At 36.9% G+C, this 21,441-nt stretch overlaps 1 protein-coding gene across 1 annotated transcript in view; it reads right to left on the reverse strand.

Moving 5' to 3' along the window:
* LOC116173669 (micronuclear linker histone polyprotein-like) overlaps window positions 1-21,441 on the reverse strand; it is a 79,016-nt gene that overhangs the window by 45,302 nt on the left and 12,273 nt on the right. Inside the window, exons 2-5 of the mRNA XM_031491305.1 lie at window positions 14,935-15,015; window positions 14,723-14,837; window positions 12,571-14,674; window positions 9,633-9,681 (exon numbers count right to left, since the gene is read on the reverse strand). Of these exons, the coding sequence (XP_031347165.1) occupies window positions 9,633-9,681; window positions 12,571-14,674; window positions 14,723-14,837; window positions 14,935-15,015 (2,349 nt within the window). The remainder of the gene's footprint in view (window positions 1-9,632; window positions 9,682-12,570; window positions 14,675-14,722; window positions 14,838-14,934; window positions 15,016-21,441) is intronic.

Consider the following 21,441-nt stretch of genomic DNA (forward strand, 5'->3'; position numbering starts at 1 on the left):
AAGTAGCTACCATCAAAGTATTTGCGGTTGTACTTTTACTGCTAATTATAATTACATACGACAGGAAATGCTTTGTTTTTAATTGTCTAAGATGACTATGATTTTCAGAAAAAATATGTTTATGAGCAAATTTTTGAATTCTTTTTTGATGATCGCCTAAAAAATGTTGTGTGCACCTTGGCCAAAAGTGATTTGTTAGGCCTCATCTGAATTGCGGCCTCGGCTACCGCCTCGGCCACAAACAGCAGCTTCGGCCAAAAAAGATCACTTTTACGGCCTTGGTACACAAATAACTATTTAAATAGAGTTGTTCCATTACAATCAATAAGCATTATTCGAGGCATTATTGCAAGTATCGTAATATCGCCTTAAACCATTATTTTTTTACCCAAAATCGTCCTGAAACGTTCATTTTCATGCCTCCTTTCTGTCAGGAAATTCTAGTTTCCATGACAGAGGCAGAGGAGACTACGTTTCCTGCCGCTTGTCACTTTACTGGCCGCACCTGTCACTTTACCGGCCGCACCGTCGCTTTACCGGCCGCATCTGTGACATTTCTAAATGTTTATAATGATTCCTGCTCGGATTCCTGTCATCATTGACAGATTGGCATTAATCAAAAGTTATATATAAAAATTGAAATGTTATATTAAAATACGATTGCGGGTAAAATTTAATACAAAACTCGTCAGTAAAATGACATTACCTGACTCGGAAATTAAAGTACTCGGCCCCGAAGGGGCCTCGCACTTCAATATTTCCTCGCCAGTAATATAACATTTTCCGGACTTTTATGTAAATAACCTCGTAAATAACAGCTATTGTTATTAGTTTTATTAGACATGCAATTCATAGCTTATATGGCTGAAATTGAAGCAGCTGTTTTCTCTACTCAGCAGAGACTTCGTCTTTGTATCGAAAATGATGGCAGACAGTTTGAACATCTACGTTAATTATAATTACTATTTCTTGTATTATTTAATTTGTATTTGACATAATTATGTGTTCCTATGTGTTCATTTGTTTCAAAACCAACTTGAATGAATATAAATATTGCAATAAAAATTTGTGAATGTTCGTATTTTCGCCATATCTCTGTTTAGGAAAATATAATGATTATATCGTTCCAAAATTTTTTTCGCGAAGCTGTGCAATTAACGGTTCCATAGATATGGCATGTGACCATTATTAATGGGACACCCTGTACACTGTCGTGGAATTTTCTTCATTTTCGTTGTCCGACCAAGAAATGCGGTGGAACTTTTTTTCGAATTTTCAAAAACTAATTCCAGATTCGTCATTTCATGTTCAAAAACCCCCAAATACCAAATTTGGTCGAAATCAGAATTTTGTACGCACCCCTAGTGCGCCATAGGGGTGCGCCCTTTCGTGGTACGAAGTTTGAAAAGTTTTTCAAAATCGGATGGGGCATACGCAAAAACCTATTTAAAGACGTGCCACCCATCTTTGTAACTCTTCTAGTTGCTGAGACAAAAATTAAAGAAGAAATGCAAATTTCACCACTTTTGTGGGGATGGCTCCCAAACGAAACATGTTGGACCCTCGGTTTATTTGGAAAATTTTTTTACATGCGGTCATGTAACACCCTGTATCGCATTCTTGGTCACACCGACAACACTGCCATGGAATTATTGTCATAAGAATTTAAGAAATACACTGTAAACTTCGAGGCAAAAATTCAAGATTGATTCCCAAATTAAATACTAAGGGCCGGTTGCACAAACGCAGTTCAAACTTCGTTTAAATTAACGCAATGGATTAAGACATATGATTAGTGGAAATTTGACAAAACGTCAAATTTCAACCAATCCTAGACCGTAATCCACTGGTTAATTCCAAGTTAGGTTTAAACTGTCTTTGTGCAACCGACCCTAGGTGTTTAGTATCGCTGATTTTGTAATTTTTTTCTCTATCGAATGACATAAAAATCCAATATGGCGTACATATGAAATAAGAAAGTGGATGTGATTTACTCGAAACTCACAAGTGATAGAATAGTTATTTATGCAACAAGTGAGTAAAGTATATCTTTTTTTCACGAGAAGGAAGATTTGCCGCACGAGCCGAAGGCGAGTGCGCAAATCCGCCGAGTGAAAAAACATACTTTACTCACGAATTGCATACAAAACTTTTTTCACGTTCGTACCTAAAAAAATTAAAGCAATAGAATAACAAAATACTGATGGGTTTTATTTATAAATATTAATATTAAATGTGCAATTAGTGGGATTAACAATTTGAATCTTGGAAGCTGATGCTGGATTTACATCCATTAAATGAGTGACACTGACAGATTCGTCAACCTCTTTAAGAATATCATCATTATGCGCAGTGGAGATTATTGAGTTGGAAATATTTCGGTAAGTTTGATTTGTAAAAATTTTACTCGCGCTGTCCATTTTAGTTTGAAAAGGTTCATAGACGTATCCTTCTGCAACGGCGCTCGACTTCCAACCGCCGTGTTTCTTTAGTTGAATTAGGTCTTCGCCAGAATCAACTAATAAACACGCAGACGATCGTCTAAATGCGTGTCCGGTATAATTGTCGGGATTTGGTAAATTGAGGTACTTAGCAATAATTGATGGAATTTTAGAAAAGGTATTTATACCGACAGCTTGGGTTTTGTAATTGCCGTTTCGATATTGTAAGAAAAAGTGTTTAGTTTTTATATTTTTTTGTCTTTGAGATTTATACTTCCGGAATTAAATTAAATTAAATTAAGGTTTTTCTGATTGGTTTCGCCAATTACGGTAAATCGACGTTGAATATGTGTTTTTGAATCCGGAATAGTAATGATAAGCACATGTCCGGTATCGTTAATATCTTCCACAGTCATCTTGTATAGTTCTTCACGGCGGAGGGCACCCGCGATTCCAAAAATGAGAGCAAGCTGTAAACGACAATACATCATGAAGCGTATAACGGTCAAATTGTTAATACCTTGTGCATAAGAAACTGCAGTTCATCAGGAGCATTGTGAAGGAACTTGTACATTTCATCTCGAGAAAATGTCCTTGATTTCTTGGATTTGTGGCCAACGGACTTGTTCTTCAAATAAGCAATTAGCTTTGAGTATTTCCGTATATCCACATTATTATTGATTAACAGTGTAGCCTTTAGTTTAGAATAGGTCGACCAAAGTGTTGGCGGCTTCTATTGTTTTGATTTTTCTTCAAAATAACATAATAACACCCTTTCACTAAACTTCCAACGTGTTTTTCGGTTCTCCATTTCATAAATAAATGATATTCCTTCAAATATTGGTCCTTGGACTTTTCGGGTAACCGATTGGAGGTGGTGATACCTGCCGCGTTCACAATTTCTTCGGGGGTGCATGAAAAACTCGCATCACTGTCCATTTCCATCGTTCAAGCACACAAATTACCCAAATCACAGCGAGATGAACTTAATACGTACTTGTAATTTTAACAAATGTCAGCGAGTATCATGGCAACGGCGGCCTCCTATGTTTCTTGTCTAAATAGTTTGCGTTAAAAAAATGACACGTTACGTTACTTTTTTTCACTCAAATGCGTTAAAAAATGAACCGCTACGGCACTTTTTTTCACGCTACTAGCGAACGAAACAAACGCATCCTTTATGAACGCAAATTGATGGAAAATGTTGTACTTTATTTTACGAACGTGAAAAAAATTTATTTTAGCACCATCAGAAAGCTGAGAAAAAATTACTACGGGTTTGTTAAAAACTTATTAAGCATAGGCTTATGACTATTTCAAAAACAACAACAAAATCTCCAACAAAATAAAACATACAGGGTGTTCCGCGAAAACGTGTATATAAATTTTTGCTCGCATTTTTGTTTCTAGCCACATTACACCTCGCATATCTGCGTTGAAAGTGGCTTGTCCGAGCTTGTCAACTCCAAAGACGCAATTTTTTACAATGTAGCCATCTGCTTTAATCCCCATTCCAATTGAAAACAACATAAATCGACCACCTTTATGGAAATGCACTGGACACCTCCATAGTGGGCATTGAATATTCTTATCTCTCTCTAGGTGCCCTATTCTCATTTACAACCAGGATCGCGACCAGGATACTTCAACAGTTTGAAACACTTTTATTTTTTAAGCCAACGAAGTTGAAAGAATGGTAGGGTACCCATTAATTGGGCGAGTAATTATTTTAGTCTCAAATTATTTACTTGTTACTTCTATTGCATTGCGGTTCTTCTCAACCACTCGTGACGCTAAAATATAATCTTAAACCATCGCTTAAACCAAACAATTGACACGATCAATGAGGTAAACCAAGAATCAAATCGTCATTATCGATAATTTAAAACAAAGGATAATCGGAAATGAAGAAATGTCAAAATTCCATTGTAAACATTCGAATAGCGATGTAGTTACTTGAATCACGTTTTTAATATTCAATATAAATCGCGTTAGTTGCATTTTTGATCATTTCCACGTGAACTGAAACCATACAAATCGAGTGAACTCGACCTCGACCTTTAATTGTAATTAAAGTTCATTAGCGAGCCGGGGTCCCCCTGCTTTATCAGTTATTCAGCAGAATTTTCATCTCACTTCTTTGTGCTTATTGAAAAAAGGTCTCTCAAGATAAATGGCCTTGTTGCATTTTCCCAATCGTTAGTTTAGAGCCACTTGAGAAGAATGGAATAATTACTTGCGTTGGATGCTATGCACAAGTTAATTATAATACTGTTTAGCATAATATAATATTTACATAAATTAAGAAGATCGGTTTGTTTATTATACGGTAGGTACACACTTTGGGCCACCGACTTTCTCTCGATTGCTACACACCGACCGGATTGGTCAGTTACTTTACAATGGGAGTAAACGACGACAAAAAGTCGATTTAAATCTGATAACGACCTCAAGATAATAGAAGAAACCTTAAAAAAGCATATCACGTGTTCAGCAACATCAAGTGCTACCTCTACAGCCGGTAATAACAAAAACAACTCGGTCATTGCACATTTCGACTGTTAAAAACGAATTGTAATGAAGCCTTGAAATGAAAGAAACCAGTAATAAAACCGGCCTTTTAAGAAAGAAGAGATTTATGCGCTACCAAAGTAACAATACGAATCAATTAAAATAGTACCTAAGCGCTGTACCTAAAATAAACGACGGTAGATCACGCAATAATAATCACAAATTCACTTGCACAAGAAAACACGATTTTTTGTTTACATAGTCGCGACATGTGCGAACTCGCCTCGAAGAATTCTTTAACGAAACTGAACTCGAAAACAAGTGTCGAATGTACAGCGCCGCGCACCGCGAGGCGGTCAAGTGAAGGAATTACCTCTACCTTGCGAGTTGCGACGACGCTTTATCTCTTGTTAGAAATCTATCTCCATTGTTATCCTCTAGGATGCTGTAATTTTAAACAACGGATTATTTCGTGCTTTCCCGCAGGAATTTGCGCGTTCCGCTTCCTTCTCGACGAAAGGCATGGGAATATCTAAATGGTCATGAACCTCTTCGTGCACGTTGCACGAGTACTTCTACACGCGATTTTTTCCAGATGACAGGGTTTCCAAAAATAATCAAATTTTAATATCGTCGCCTAAAAATAAAATTCCCGTTAGAAGATGTCACTTACATCCTTTATTCTACAAATTGTTTTCCGTCATTTCATCTCCATTTCCGCATTTACACTAAACTTACGAGTGTTATACAGAAAGTTTCATATAAAAGGAAATTATATAAAAACGGAAAAGGGACGTGTCATAAAGTTGTTTCCTCTAAAAGAACCGATGCGTCCTTAAGTTTGGTATCGATTTGTGCACTTTTTACGTTTTATACGGTAAAAACAGAAATTTGAATTTTTAAATTTGGGTTTACAACTTCATCATGGATTTCCATTTAACCCAAGTGGGTACGACAAAGGGAATGTGGTAGCCGTCTACAAGATCTTATTGATTGATGGTGGTGTCAAAACTGGCCAATAGAATACTGATGCTGATCTGCCACACAAACATAAAGTCCCTTCGATCTCACAGGAGTACGAGTACTTTGATCATGTTTTGTATATCTAGGTACTGTGATACAAGATATTATCCTGTCAGTTTTAAAATTTGTATCGTTTCCGTTTGAATGAATTCTATTAAAGGAGAACGCTACGCCACTGCAGTTATTTTACCCGGGAAGTGCAGCAATTCAAATTGTACAAGGGCGAGAGAAGTGCGCATGCTTTGCTTCTCTCAAGCGAAAAAGAGAAGCTGGCGAAGTTTTAGCTGAGGCGGCAGAACGTAAAAAGCTTTTGGTGGTATGTGTTTGATTCGTAAGTAGGTATACGTAAATAATTAGTAATTATGGATGGAGCGTAATTGTTTTATATTACTTACTTGTCGTTTTATCAGAGTGTTTACTGTTATAAATGTTACTAGATCTTCTCCCGCGATTTCGTTGACGGATATACGATAACAGAAACCCAGTCCCAACGTACAGAATATAAAAGTATAAACACATTGGCACGGTATGACGTAAGTGACTTGGCGTATGTATATATCGCTGCCGTAGCCAAATGTGACTATAGAGTCTATACAGGGTGAATAAAAAGTAAGGAACATTGATGCTGAAACCGTTACTATCGGTCATATTAAAAAAAGTTGTTAATAAAAGTTAAATGATTAAATATTTGCCATAATCTGACGGTTTTCAATTTTTTTTCCGCTAACTGATTCGCAACAGTTGGAAACGTATATTTTTTTCGGACTGTCCACCAGATTTGATTGATTATTATAATAATTTTGTGCAGAAACAAGTTAACAAAAGGTGTGTGAGAAGTTTAAAGCGATTTATACGTTTTATGAAAAAGTCTGTCAAGCAGTTAATGCACCTTGGGGCTTTCTATTAAGGTTGTTTTGTTATTAAAAGTTCATCTACTTAACATGAATACAATAAATTTGACATTTTATTCCGAAAATGACAACTACAACAAAATGATAACTACCAACAAAAAGTAACAGAGAAAATATAATAGGCGGCTTATTTGAACAGTATCTGAGCATCTTTTAGAGTTACAATTTTTGTTCTCGCAATATAGTCCAGGCTATGCAGGGTCATCCTTGACGAGCGTCAGTTAGAAAGATATGGAGAACCTTTGAAAATGAAACTAAACTGATAAGTCCTATAAGTAAGGGTTTTGACACATGATGAATTGAACTAATTTTCAAGATGGCGCCACTTTCGCAAATACCATAAGTAGCCATCAACTTTGTTATTTTAAATAGTGACCCCTTATTTTTTCTACATTTTCGGATTTTACGTCGCATTTGGAGTACAACGATACCCCATAGTTGACCCTTTGCTCCAAGGGCTTTGTCGATATTCAAGTTTTTATGTCAAAAATTGAATTTGCAGAGGTAATTTTAAAAATTTATTATTCGAAAACGATGAGAGATATTGCAAAACAGTTTTCACTGATCTATTAAAGAAAGATCGAATTTTCTTATGGTATGCGTAACAGTCTAAAAAAGTGAGACTGCGTCACTTTTTCAAAGCTCTCTTTTACATATTTAAATATCCATAAGACATAACCCCATTTTTTCAAATGGCACCCCCAATTTTTTTCTTCACTGTTGTTTTCCTTTTTCCGAGACCTTATTTAGTTTGATGCAAAATGTCAAAGGTTGGTTCAAACGGTTTCTGAGATATTCCATGTTTTAATTATCGTTGTACTCCAAATTCGACGTAGAATCCGAAAATGTAGAAAAAATAAGGGGTCCCTATTTAAAATAACAAAGTTGATGGCTACTTCCGGTATTTGCGGAAGTGGCGCCATCTTGAAAATATTTTAGTTTAATTCATCATGTGTCAAAACCAAATTATGTGCTGCAAGTGTACTTTCAATTTCGTAATAAAGTAAGATTCATTAACATGAATTTCGAAAAAATGAACTAATTTTTTAGATAAATGCAGAGAGCCGCAACTTTACATCAAAAGAGTGGGAAATCATTTACCATCCTCCGTACAGCCTTGATTTGGCACCCAATGACTACTATTTGTTCCCCAACTTGGAATAACACTTGGGGCAATGAAATCGACGCAGAGGTGACAGCAGATGTCGATTCCTTCCTGTTCCTGTGCAGGTCGGTGGGAGAGTAGTACGACGCGGGCATGGAAACGCTGTCGGGACCCAATGATCGTGACGGGTGCTACGTGGAAAAAGTAGCTAGGTCTCCACGCGTTCCACTGCACCACTGGCAAAATCCATAAGACAGTGCTCGACGTTTCAGTTTCGTCAGATGGAGATTTAACATCTGGTGCTCGAGACCGACCCTTATAGGTACCATCAGGAATGAAATTTTCCTTTCATTTTATAATGTGTGTCTGTTGATCAATTTTGTGTCTATAGGCCTAAGATCCAAATAAAGCTAAGTGTGGCTCTGTATATAGAATCTGGAATTTGGAGTTACAGACCACGTCACCAATCTAATTATTAATTACCTAGTAATTTCTAACGAGAACATGAGAGAGGTTAGAAAAGTGATTCCAAATAGTAGTAAACTGTTACTATTTGGGGTGGAGATATTGCAAAACCTCTACTAACGTTACTTGGCACTTGGCTATTTTGATTCCAGTGAGTAATTGAGTGAAAATAAAATGGTAAATAAAAATGACATTAATTGAATAAACTAACACGGAAGTAACATGTTATACGTTTGCAGCAGCGGCCGTCAATCAAATCCGTGGTACATTTCAATCACTACAAAATTTGTAACAACAAGTGTTTTGGTTGTAACTATCTATAAATAAGATTGGTCCAGATTCTCGCAATTAAAATAGGTTGATTTTCCGGCACATTGACGTTATTTGGGATTCTTGTCTATAACATACTTTTCTTTTGTAATCAAAAATTGTTTTTCTCTGCAGTCGAAAACACATTTTTTCGGTAGATACCTACTCTAATTCAATGGTCGCTTAAGTGTTTGGTATTTGAAAGGAACACATGTCGTTATTAGTAAAAACCGGCGTATTAGTCGCCTACTTGTACAACATTTCCTCATCGGATATGATGCATTTAATCGCGTAATTATGCAAAATCTCTTCTAACTGGAACAGAAAATGTCCACTTTATCACTATTTGTTTAACAGTCAATAGTAATCGTCGAGCGTGGCTTGAAATGCTAATCATTTCTATAGCTACTTGAAGCTAATGGTAACCACCTCGACATTATTACCTACTGTTAGCTTTTTACTTTCTTATCCGCATGAAATTACGCAAATGCGTCGTAATTAGACTATTCTGTCGTGTAGTTACATGCTTTTAACGTGTGTTCAACTACACGCCAATGAAAGCGTTTTTTTTCTTAATAAATTATTATAAAAAAGTCAAGTACACGGAAACCGTCTTATTAAATCCGTCGAATTTACCGCTAAAATTCAAATGAGTTTTTCTATTTTATGTATTAAGAACGGTCAAGAGTGAAAGACTTTCGCAAGGATCCGTGTTGTATTTGCAAATATTTTTTTATGATTTCTGTGTTAAGTGAATGTATTGCATACATTGTTCAGATATGTAGGTTACAGTACCAAATTTCCATATTGTCGTACGCTCTTTCGAGAGACATCAATCAGTTCGCCTCTAAAGTGAAATGTACTTACTCTGTCATATTGGCCGGCCGAAGAGGGCGACGAAATTACGCCGACATCTCTGAAATAAAAATCAGTCAATATTATATTGTAACAACAGCATTTTAGGAAGAGGAATATCGCATTTAATAATTTCTAACGCCCTTACTGCTTGCTATACGTAGATACTTAAGTCCAATGGTTTTTGTTACGTAGGTACGATTTCTAGCAAGTTTGTTTAATTACTTTAATTTTTAAATGGGACACACTGTATTTTTTCATTTATTTCGATACCAAATGACGTTCTAAGTATAGTGACACGCCACTTGTCACTTTTTATTTTTTTTTATCTAAAGTGTTTGTACCATTTAAAATGGTTGATATGTGATCAAGTAACCAATGAAATATACATTGTGTACTTTTTAGCGCATTTTTGCAAATTTATTTGTAAAAAGGTAACTTTCAATATAACTTTGGCCTGGCCAGCCGGTCGGCTGGTTGGCCAGTAGCAAATGCGGGTCCGTAGAAGAAGTAGAGGAGTGTACGGGTAGCTACCGGTGCCGCGTAATTAACAACTTTAGCGACAGGGTGATATGAGGTCGGCGGCATCTGAGCGCCATCACCGAGCGTGTTATACTAAGGTGGTGATTTTTTTCTATCTTCCTATACAGTTTTGGTCCAATTGTTTTCAAATTTCAAACATCTCGTAAACGCGCCCAACTTCTGCGTAACAGAGTGTTGTTTTTTTCCTAGGGGCAAAATTAACCACCTTTTGCCAGGCACGCGTCGAATGGAAGAAAAAAACCTGAGCTTATTAATAAATGCACGATAAACAGAGACAAAAATTTCCAATTGTAAATAAAATTCAAGCGCAAATTAAATTCATATTGGGCACTGTGCACTTGGCAAGAAATTGCATTCAAATAAACAAATACAAAGTAAATCTAAAATCATTGACCAACAAAATGCAAGAACACGAATGCGGAATGACGCAAGTTTTAAGCGAAATCCATCAAAATGTGAATTGCGGGTGAACGGGATGTCGGAAGTGGGTACCGACAAAGGGAATGTTGTAGCCCCCGACAAGATCTTACTGATGGCGGAGTCAATACTTCAAACGCGAATTGCGAGTTGTAACGTTGTTTTCTTACCAATTAAAAATTTCTTATAATTATATTCCGTTTAAGTAACTCTTCGAAATGTACTCTTATTTAAATTTGACATTCTTACGCTATAGGTATCTCCTTTGTAAATCCGTTTAGTAAAAATGTATTCTTATGATAGATTGGTTATTAACTTAGTTCTTTATTTTTGCCGCTAGACGTCATCCGACTGTTATAAGATTCTTTTACAATTGTTCTTTAGTTCGTCGCTAGAGGTCGTGATCTTCTTTTCTTTTCTGCTTACGCACTCAACGACTTCTTCCCTTCAGTGACGATTTTGCCTTCATATTGCTGCCATGCAAATTAATCACTATATTTCTTTTGAGTGCTTTCTCTCTCTCTTTTTGATGTGTTTGTGGCTGCAATATTTGCAAGTGATTAGCATGAGGTATGCACCATTATGATTCAGCATTTTTTCAATACGTATTTTTTAGGGATTTACCTTCCCTCAAAGTTTCCTCAAAGTTCTCTTAAAGTTTCCTAATAGTTTTCTCTTAAGTTCTCATCGTTTTCTCATCTGGATTACTTTTCCGTTCTTCTTTCTCTACCTGGATATGACTTACGCAGAACGTGGATGACATCGCATTTTTACTTGGACCCGCCGTTTTAGCAAAATTGGCAGTGGCCACGTCACGTGATTCTACCTCATTCTGCCCACATTTCCTGGTGATCTACTTACATGGAAGTTGTTTTCCTACACTTCGATATAATTCCTGTCTAACTACAAGTATTAACGAAACCTATTCGAGACTATCGCTCTTTTGAATCGCTACGATATTTTTGATCCTACGTACTTTGTTCTTGTCGTTACCGGAAATCTATCTTGCGAGTCTATGAGTCGAAATGTTGCATTGTTAATTCATATTGAGTATTAATTACGGTTTTAGTATACGATTTATCTGATTAGTCTCAGACACTATCGCTATCACAATATTATGTGCCGCGTTTGCATTCTCCTTGTTGTTTGTTTGTTTGTTTATATGTTACAGATAAGGCAGAAAGCGCCCTTTTGAGCTCACAAGGCCGTTACAGTTCAAAGGTCATTTTTTCGTCGACTACTTGATATAATTTTTGATTACATACTGGTTTTCGATACAATCGAATTGTAATTACTACTGTTTGATAATCATTTAATTATAGCTTCGTGGAAGCCTGTTTTGATTTTAAAAATTTCTAGACTACGAGTTGATCCCCTTCTTGCTGAAAAGTAATTTAAACTTAAATATTGACATTTCAGATCTAGATATTACAGTGTCCTATTTGAAATATTTTGAGATCATTTATTAAACCACCCTCGATTGTGACAACGATTATTGTTGTCCTCCTGGACCTCTTATCGTGATCGGGTATATTCCCTTATAGCTTATACCTCAAGAACGGATTGTCGGAAGAGGGTACTCATAAAGGGTTATTGATTGAGACGCCTGCAAGAAATATATCCATTGGTAATGTCAAAACAAAAGCTATTTCGGTTAAAAAATCCGCTTTATCTGCACAAGAGTTCTGCACAATTTATACTTGTTTGAATGATGCATGAAATCCACTAATATATCCAAAGGTGTGAGATCTTAGCACCTATATGTAGCTCTTGTAACAAAGCGTTTTTTATTAAGAGGAAGTTAAATAGGTGAGTCCAATGAGATTATCCATCTATAAAATGATGACAGGCATAACCCGAAGACACTTCTCCACGTCTCCATGCAATCATTCTGCAGCTCCGGTGCATATTTGACAAATGAATTGCTGTTCGTGCATTTGTTTAATGAAATCTTATAACTAGTATAATAGAAAGAAAAAAAAATACTTACATACGTGCTGGTTGAATGACTCCCCGCTGTGGAGTACTGTCATGGATCTTCACTTGATTCGGCTGCACTTCCTCAAAACTCCTCCTTCGTTCCTGGTAATTGAAAATTTGCTCCATTAACGGACTCAGGGAGACGTTGGAGCCGCCGAGAATATCGTCGATGTTCTTGTGCTTTGAAATAAACAACGAATTTGGCTTCTTCAATTTGGAGATTTGTTCCTCCTCCTTTGGCATCTCCAATCCGTCGGGACTGGCGCGATCGCCTAACGGTATATTTTGTTCGTTTTCCGATTCCGTATCGGATGAGTGCTGGTGCGACTTAGGAGGTGTTTTCATCCACCACGCCCTCTCGCCGGAAACCTGATGGGTAATTTTGTAAGCGGGCTCTTTGCTCGCCGACTTTGGTTGGCTTGCCGCCTCCGATATGTTCTCGTTGCTACTCAACCACCACGCTTTTTCGCCGGAATCGATGTGCCGTATACGATACTTGTGAAAGTAGTCGCTCTTTTGGCTGTCCTGAGGTGGCGTTCCCACAGGGTACACCTCAACACCCTCCGGAGGAGTTGCGCTCTCGTCTAACCACCACGCTCGCTCCCCACTGTCAATACGACGCATCGCCCGTATTTTCGGAGATTTTGACTCCTCCTTTACCTTGCCACTTTCGTTGTCCTTATCGGTACTGCTGTCCATCCAGTTAACTCTAGAATCTGAATCTGGGCGTTTAATTTTGAATGCGGCAGCCACAGGAGTCAAAGCTCTTGTCAAAAATGATTCTTTTTCGGTCTTGGGCCGCGGACTCATCGGAGGTTTGGGCGAACCATCACCGCGTTCGCTCAGCAAAGACGTTCGATGTGATTTACTAATTTTACTCTCAGATTTTGTGTAAGTGGATTTGGTTTTTACGTCGTCTTCGCTTCCGCTGGCTGTGGTCGACTCGCAGTGTCCTTCTAATGGAACGCTAGGCGAACGCGTATTTGACCTAACGCTTCTAGTTTCGCTCGTCTCGCTGCTCTTTTTGGGCAGTCGAGATGCCGACGATGATTGTTTGTGGTACGACATACAGCTGGATAGGTTCTCGGACACATCGGTTGCCTCCGATGTGGGAAATTCCGCCTCGGAGTCCGCCGGACTGACCGATCCGTTATGGTGTCTCATCTTACTTTCGGGACTCATATTCAAGACCGACTTACGAAAATCTTTGTTTAATGTCGAACGTCGAGAGGTTTTAGGTGAGCTTTTCGACAATTTCGATTTTGAGTCCGTCGGCGTGAAACTTTTACTCACCGTTTGCTTATTGGAACTTGAATTTTTTGGTATTTGACTTTGACTAGAGCTTGGCGACGCCTTTGTATTTTTAGGACTGGAAAATTTTAAATCTAGATACGAAGACCATGGGGTTGCAGAAGTGTTGTTCACTTTTGCAGACTTGGAATTCTCGGAATTTAAGTCAGACGGAGTTCTTTCGAGTGACTCTGTAGTTGTGGTGGTACTGGTTTCTCTGGGGATGTTGTCGGATACATTCGAACATCTGCTTGTAGGTCTGCTGCTTCTATCAGTTTGAGCGGACAGTAGATTCAAAATTTCTCTGTTTTTTCTACTGGAATCTCTTTGACTGGAAGAAATTCTGGCCGAGCACGGTCGAAGATAAGCCGTATTACTTTTCTCAATAGTGTTTTTGGGCAAAAATCTGCTCGTGATATACTTCTTGGGACCGCTATCTAAGTCCTCCCTAGAAGTTGCTTTAGTTATGGTTTTGAATTTCGTTAAATCCTCCTTTGATTCGTTTCTAGAGGACCTGATTAATCCAAACTTGTCACTTTTCGTTATGGACGATCGGCCAGTGTATTTGGGAATAGTAGAACTGGGCGTGCTCGTATCACTACGGTCGTGACTTACTGATCTAACGTTGATCGGAGTCGGATACAATGAATTGCAATTGTGAATCGATAGGGTCGACATTCTCTCGGTGGTTTCTCGCTCGGCACTAGGATCCCTGGATCTTGTCCCTGACGGTCTTGAAATGGAACGGTAAGATACTGGCGGAGGAGCGGTCTCTTTCTTATCAATTTCCTTCAGTCGAGCTGTTACTGGTCCGGCGTATTTATCTAGAAATGATCGTTTTGAGTTGGGCGATCGGTAATGGTTGAATTTACCTGTATCTCGGGAACCGTCACAGAAATGGCCGTACTTTTGCCCTAAACGAAGGGTCGCACTTCTCTCACTACTAGGTTTTGGATCGCTAGCTGGTCGTGGATAAACGCCGCCGTACTGAAACACAGCACACAAAATAGAACGATGACTACTCAATGACTCCTATTATAGACTAAACTGAATCGGCACAAGTGACGTGTAAGTATGCAATTACCTTTAACGAACGCTCGATCTTTGAACTTGAACTTCCAGAGTAAGTCGATGGATTTAGATTTCCTTTGGTCCATGTCGGCGTCTGAAAATAAAAAGTAAATCAATAAGACAATTTGGCGCCAAGCCACTTTTAAATAAAACGTGTAGTTATCAGGAAGTAAAGGTTCCGAAATAAAACAATCGTAGTGCAATGTAATAATAAATCGCGATAATCTCAATTTCCTAAAAATAAACTGGGGCAATATCCCAGAGATGATCGGTTGTGAGGAACTCCATTTGGATTTCCTACTTTGCCTTGTTGTGTCGGTCAACTTGGTCAATGTTGGAAACGTCCTTATATGTCGTCGTTGGGTTAGCAAACCGTTGAAAGGTATGATGCTATAATCGACATCATGCGCACGTAACGTCGACAAACATAAACGACACAAAACAGTGCATTTGGTAATGACGTGCTCTACTTGAGTCAGCTTAAGGTGGGCGGACTTACATGCGTTCCAAGTTATTCGGGATTCTATAAGAAGGATGCCCTATATTATACATTAACATGTTTGCATTTGTCTGCAATTAATTAATTAATTAATCTGCGATTAGTCATGAAACCCTATAAATATCATTATTATTATAATGTAACGTTCAAGATTTATTCTGGTAGGAGTTGGCCGTGGTTTTCTCTTTTTAATATGAACGCAGAGCCATTGATAAGCTCGTATGGTTTGTGTTATTAAAAACAGGACACAGAGTTTCCATATTTCCGCAGTCAATACATGTGCATGTACAAAGAAGGCAGCCATTCTACTACACGTTAATTGTGCATTGTTGCCAACTAGCTCTACTTATTTAAGTTACACATGACAACAATGTAGATATTCTCAACAGATGTCAACTGTTAATAAATGCCAATAAACACGCCCATACGAACAAAAACACAACGAAAAAACTTGTCAGTTTTGGGACAACTGCCAAACATAGAGCTAGCGAAATCTATCTCTTTTTTCATAAGTTGCAACTTATTAGAAGCGCACCTAATTGTATCCGGATGAACATACTGTATGTATTTGTGTTATATTATGACGTACGACTAGTACGGCACAATCGAGTAAAATTTCATATGTACCGCTTCATACGAAGAGTGATCACGAGTAGCAGTGGGCGATTACAGCTTTAAATAATCGATTATACGGATTAATCGATTAATCAAGAACCGATCAATCAAATAATTAATTAATTTAAAAACCGATTAGCGATTATTATCGTTTGATTATAATCGATTTTTTTGCCCAACGCTAGACATCTTTTGTATTACCACGTACCTACTACGCATTTTTGCATATACGCCTTTAATTAGACTAATGTTCGCATTTATATTACGCCAAATTAAAAATATGCAGAAACGAGACCTTAAAATGAGACCGAATTAAAACTACATAAAAGCGAATCGAGACAAAATGTAACAATGAATTGTATATGGGGGTTCTATTTTTGGACTGATCGATAACCAATTAAAGTTAACTTAATAAAATATAATCAAACATCCGATAATCGATTATTCCTTGTATTGATTAATCAAATAACCGATTAATTTAAAAGAATAGCCTGATTATCGATTATCATTTGATTATAATCGATTAATCGGTGTTTTGCCCAACGTTAATCACATTTAATATTAATAATATTTAATATAGACAATTGCCGAATTAGAAGCATAAAATAGCCTTTGCAATAAAATCGCGATACGCTCTCAGAAAACAGCGTGTTTATTTATTTCATCGACATCGCAAGTACGAATTTGTCCATTGATATCTTTGACCTGGTGAAATGCTGATACCACTGAATGCGTGAGTTTGAATCGTCTTAAATCTAAGACGAATTGTACTTAAAACTTTTAACATATGTCGGGGTTTTTCCTTTTCCCGTATAGAAAAAGACTGTACATACCAACGAACACTGACCTTGATCTAGGGGAATTTCGCCATACAACGTAATCTCTGGATATCGACGCCACTTCCAAATAATACGAACTAAAGGGTATGTAACCCAAAAAACTGTAAAATATTACTGTGATGTGTAGTCAATTAAGTTTTTTTTTAATTTTATGTATTTCGATGTTTCGATAAATTTTCAAGTAGTCAGTTTACATTTTGAAACTAACCGTTACACACATTTTTCACGTGACTTATTCTAGCGTTGTCCTCATGTAATGTTCAAGTTTGTTTCAGGTCTCTCTCGAGCCCACCCTGTCAATATTAGAGAGCACAGGTTGCTGTATATTCCTGAAAAACGAGACGACCTTCTCGTGTAATGTATTAGCAGTTCTGGGTGCGTCTGTATGGCTCCAGACGTTCTCCTTTAACGTACCTTATACGTAGGCATAAGGTGGGTTAAGGCTAAGATCAGGGGAATGTATATACTCCTGATTCCCTTTTACCTTGCGGTATCGGGATAAAAAATTGTATACAGTTAGTTTACATATATACATCATGTAACAGGAGTCACTTGGCCGTTATTAATAAATTGGGTTTGAATTTGTATTTTGGTCAACGTACGAGAATTCCGCTTCATAACGAACGTGAACGAAAGTATATCTGGCGATAACAAGCGATAGGAAAAAACGAATTGCGGAAATCGAGCGCGGTTGCTACGATCTCTTAGGACCTAAAAGTTTAACGCAGAGCACGTGACGAAAACGCGGGTTTTCCATTGGTTGTTAGGGCACGCCAGTCGAGGTCATTTGCGTTCAGAAATAAGTGCCTTTTCGGTTTTTCTCGTGGGTGAAATTGCGAAAGAAACGGGGGAGCGGCAGATTCTTGCTTGATTTTGCGAGACGAAATGCACCATTTAGATGGGTTAAAAATTAGATTCGAAGAATAATTCGCGAGCGATCACGTACACTGTTTGAGCGTGAATTTTTCTATCGTTGAACATTCATTATAAGTTCTCAGTGGGTTGAAATTGAATTCTTAGAAAAGTTGTAAAGGCAGGCGCGTACCATTTTGTGTACGAGAAATTTTATTTCGCCTAAGTGAAAATTTGCGGTCGAAATTTAATGAGTGAAATTTATCAGAGCAGTACTGAAGAATTAACAGTTTAACTTCGGGAAAAAATATAATAAGTACCGAGAACTCCGAAAGGAAGAGAAAAGTTTAAGTAAGTTCGGGCTCGCGACGAATTGTGAGTTACCTGCAATTTTATGTGTGCGAATAGACGAATTACAGTAAATTCCAGGACGAAGCAGCCTCATTCGTAATAAGATCGTTTATTTACGAGTAATAAAATTCACGCGAAGGAACATATTCGAGTCGGAAAAAAGCTTTAGTGCTTTTAAAACCAAACCGCGAGTAAATAAAGTGATATTAAAACTTATGATAAACAAAGAAGTTCATACCGCTAGCTATCAGTAACGGCTGGTTAAAAGCAGGTTCTTCAAAGTTGAGTGACGTTAAAACCGGCTTCGCAGGGACATTTTTGTTTTGCATTTATCATGGAATCAACTGCATATTTCTAGAGCAACATTCTCCAAGGAGAAATAAGATCAATTGGTACCCACTCCAATAACTGTTATTTTTAGGAATTTGCAAAAGTCTTGTTCGAAGTAATTTTAATATTCCTAAAGGAATCGACCCATGAAATATATTTACATGAAACAGATTTTGTATTGTATTCATTGATAAGAATCGAATCCAAAGATTCATTGATTAAAATTTTGAATTTAATGTCAGTAATATTAGCCCTTTCGTTAGATTAAAAATGTGTTTATCGCTCAGAAGTGTGTAGATTTGAAACTGGAGAAGGTACTAGGAATTCATTATGTATAAAATATGTTGACTGAAGGTCAGCTATGAAGAAAATACTTTGAAGTAAGAAATGAATACGTATAGCTTTTATGTTGTTATATCCCTTATGTGCGTCTATGGAATAGAAACACCTATCGATGAGGAGATTTTAGGTGTAAGTAAAGTACTAAAGAATTTTTCTGCCAGTTTCGAGACCGAATTGTGGTCGTTTTAGAAAAAAGTTTTTCACTAAGTTAGACGCCGTTTGCCAAAGTTCGAGACCGAGTTGCAGTCCGTTGAAGAAGCGTTTTTGCCATTATTTTAAGCCGAGGTGCGTCTCCGCTGTAAGAAAAGAAAGTTTGTTTTACCATGTTTAAGGCCGGTTTAATAGAAGAAGCGTTTCGTCATGTTCCTAGGCCAAGTTTGATTTTGTTTTTTTGGAATTTAAGAAGATCCGCGTGTCAACGTAGGTCCTAACATTCAGGGGAGCTGTATGAGAATTTTTATTTTAAATTTTGAGTTGGGCGATTGTCTGGAACACAACGACACGTAAATCCAAACATTTTAAAACATTTTCACAGTAATCGTACAAATAATACGCTTTTATTTCGTTAATGCAGTTTCATTTTCTGTCGATTAACGTGGTGAATAGTAATATTTTTACGTGAGAACACGTACAGCGATTACGTATTCAACACGATGGGATTATAGCCAGATAATGTGGTACTATCGAAACGAAAAGCTGTCCTAATTTTTTATGAAGTGGTAGTAGATAATTACAATAAAACGCATTAATATGAAAACAAATTAAACTAAGTAGCAAAAACATTAAAGATGACCTAAAAATAATATAAATTGGTTGCTGTAAATTACTAATAAGTACATCGTTACCATTTAGTTATTTTCGTGTCAGTTCCAATTCAATGCAATTAGGAAGCGAAATATTAGAAACAAACATAAAAATTAATTGTGGGATTACTGTCTTTATACAAATTCGCCGTAATCGCAACTATATAAATGTTTTACTTTCATATACATATTTACTTGATTGCGTATATAAATTGCACGCTTTAGTGCTACTTTAAAAGGATCCATAACAATTTTTTAAGTTAATTAGATGCCAAGGTATTAAAAAAATATGAAAGTGAAATCTCCAGGGTGCCGCCGCTTGAACTTTTATAACGTGTTTGTGTGATTATGCGGCAATAACATAAATTTTATTAGAAAAATTCTACATTTGTTATTTTTATTTCGGAAGGAATGGTTTGTTTTCAACCAAATTTGTTTTTGTAAATTTTCGCAAATTGCAGCATTTATATTAGATACCTATTTTAATGCATTTCCCCAAAGCACCAAGACGAGCCGTTGTCACGGGAGCTTGTTTGGGGTCAGAGATTTTTATTAGCATTATAGGCCTCTTTGAATACAGAAATCCAGAAATTGCAGGACTAACACATTTTTTTATAATTCTATGGGATTTGTCAATACATCCTTAGAGAAAACAGGAAGCTGGGTAAGCGTATTTCGATCACCAGAGACACCCGGTGTAACGGGTCATTATGTTTTTTGGGGATGGAGAGTTGAATTTTCCATAGACATTAAGGTATTTAAAAATTTATTGTACTTTTATTTCCTTGGATACGCTATTTAAAGGTAAAGGTATACAGAGTGGGCCAGTAGTGTGTGGGTGGACGATTGTGGGTTTATTAACGCGCATATTTAAAATTCATTATGGGGGAATGTTGAAGGACTCTTAAGGCTACAACCTAAAAATATTTTCACCGAAATTGCAATTGTTATACAGGGTGATTTATATCAAAGTTGCATTTTTTAAATGGAACCCCCTGTATATTATTACATATTTCGATTCCTTGGTCAATTTTAGTATGGCTTTATGTATTACACATGATACCAAAAATGAGCAGTTTAGCCGCAATTCGTCGTTTTTTCAAAAAGTAGATGTCCAGTAAAAATTGAAAATCGCAGTTATCATAAAACTTAGAAATCCGTGACGTTGCAGTGTCACTATAAATCATGAAATGTACTAACATACGCTGAAGAGGTAAAGTTAAACTTTTTTATGTGAAGAAGTCACTCCGTCAATTTTCAAAATTTCAATCAGAGGTAACTTGATTTTTTTAAATAGAACTACGAAGTTTTTTTTATTGCATGAAATGTAAAATTTTATTACCTCTATTTTATTTTATGTCGTATGTATCTCTTACCTATTTTTTGTAATTCAACAATTTCTAATAATTGAGCCTTTTTGCCATTTTAAATCAGTAGGCCGTTAAAAATTAAGAACACCAACTCAAATGATAAAACATTTACCCCCAACAAAACAATTTAATTTTTACTGGACATCTACTTTTTTAAAAAACGACAAATTGCGGCTAAACGACTCATTTTACATATCATGTGTAATACATAAAGTCACACTAAAATTGACCAAGGAATCCAAATACATATGTAATAATATACAGAGGATTCCATTAAAAAAAATGCAACTTTGATATAAATCATCCTGTATAGAAATTGCAATTTCGTTGAAAATATTTTTAGGTTGTAGCCTGAAGGGTCCTTCAACATTACCCCACAATGAATTTTAAGTATGCGCGTTAATAAACCCACAATCTTCGACCCACACTAATGGCCCACCCTGTATAGTGCGTCCAAGATAAGAATGAACAGCATGGGGAAATCGGAAACCATCAAGCACCAGCTACCAGACACAGCTA

This window comes from Photinus pyralis, unplaced genomic scaffold, assembly GCF_008802855.1.
Source record: "Photinus pyralis isolate 1611_PpyrPB1 unplaced genomic scaffold, Ppyr1.3 Ppyr1.4_LG6, whole genome shotgun sequence".
In the NCBI taxonomy this organism is placed as follows: Eukaryota; Metazoa; Arthropoda; class Insecta; order Coleoptera; family Lampyridae; genus Photinus; species Photinus pyralis.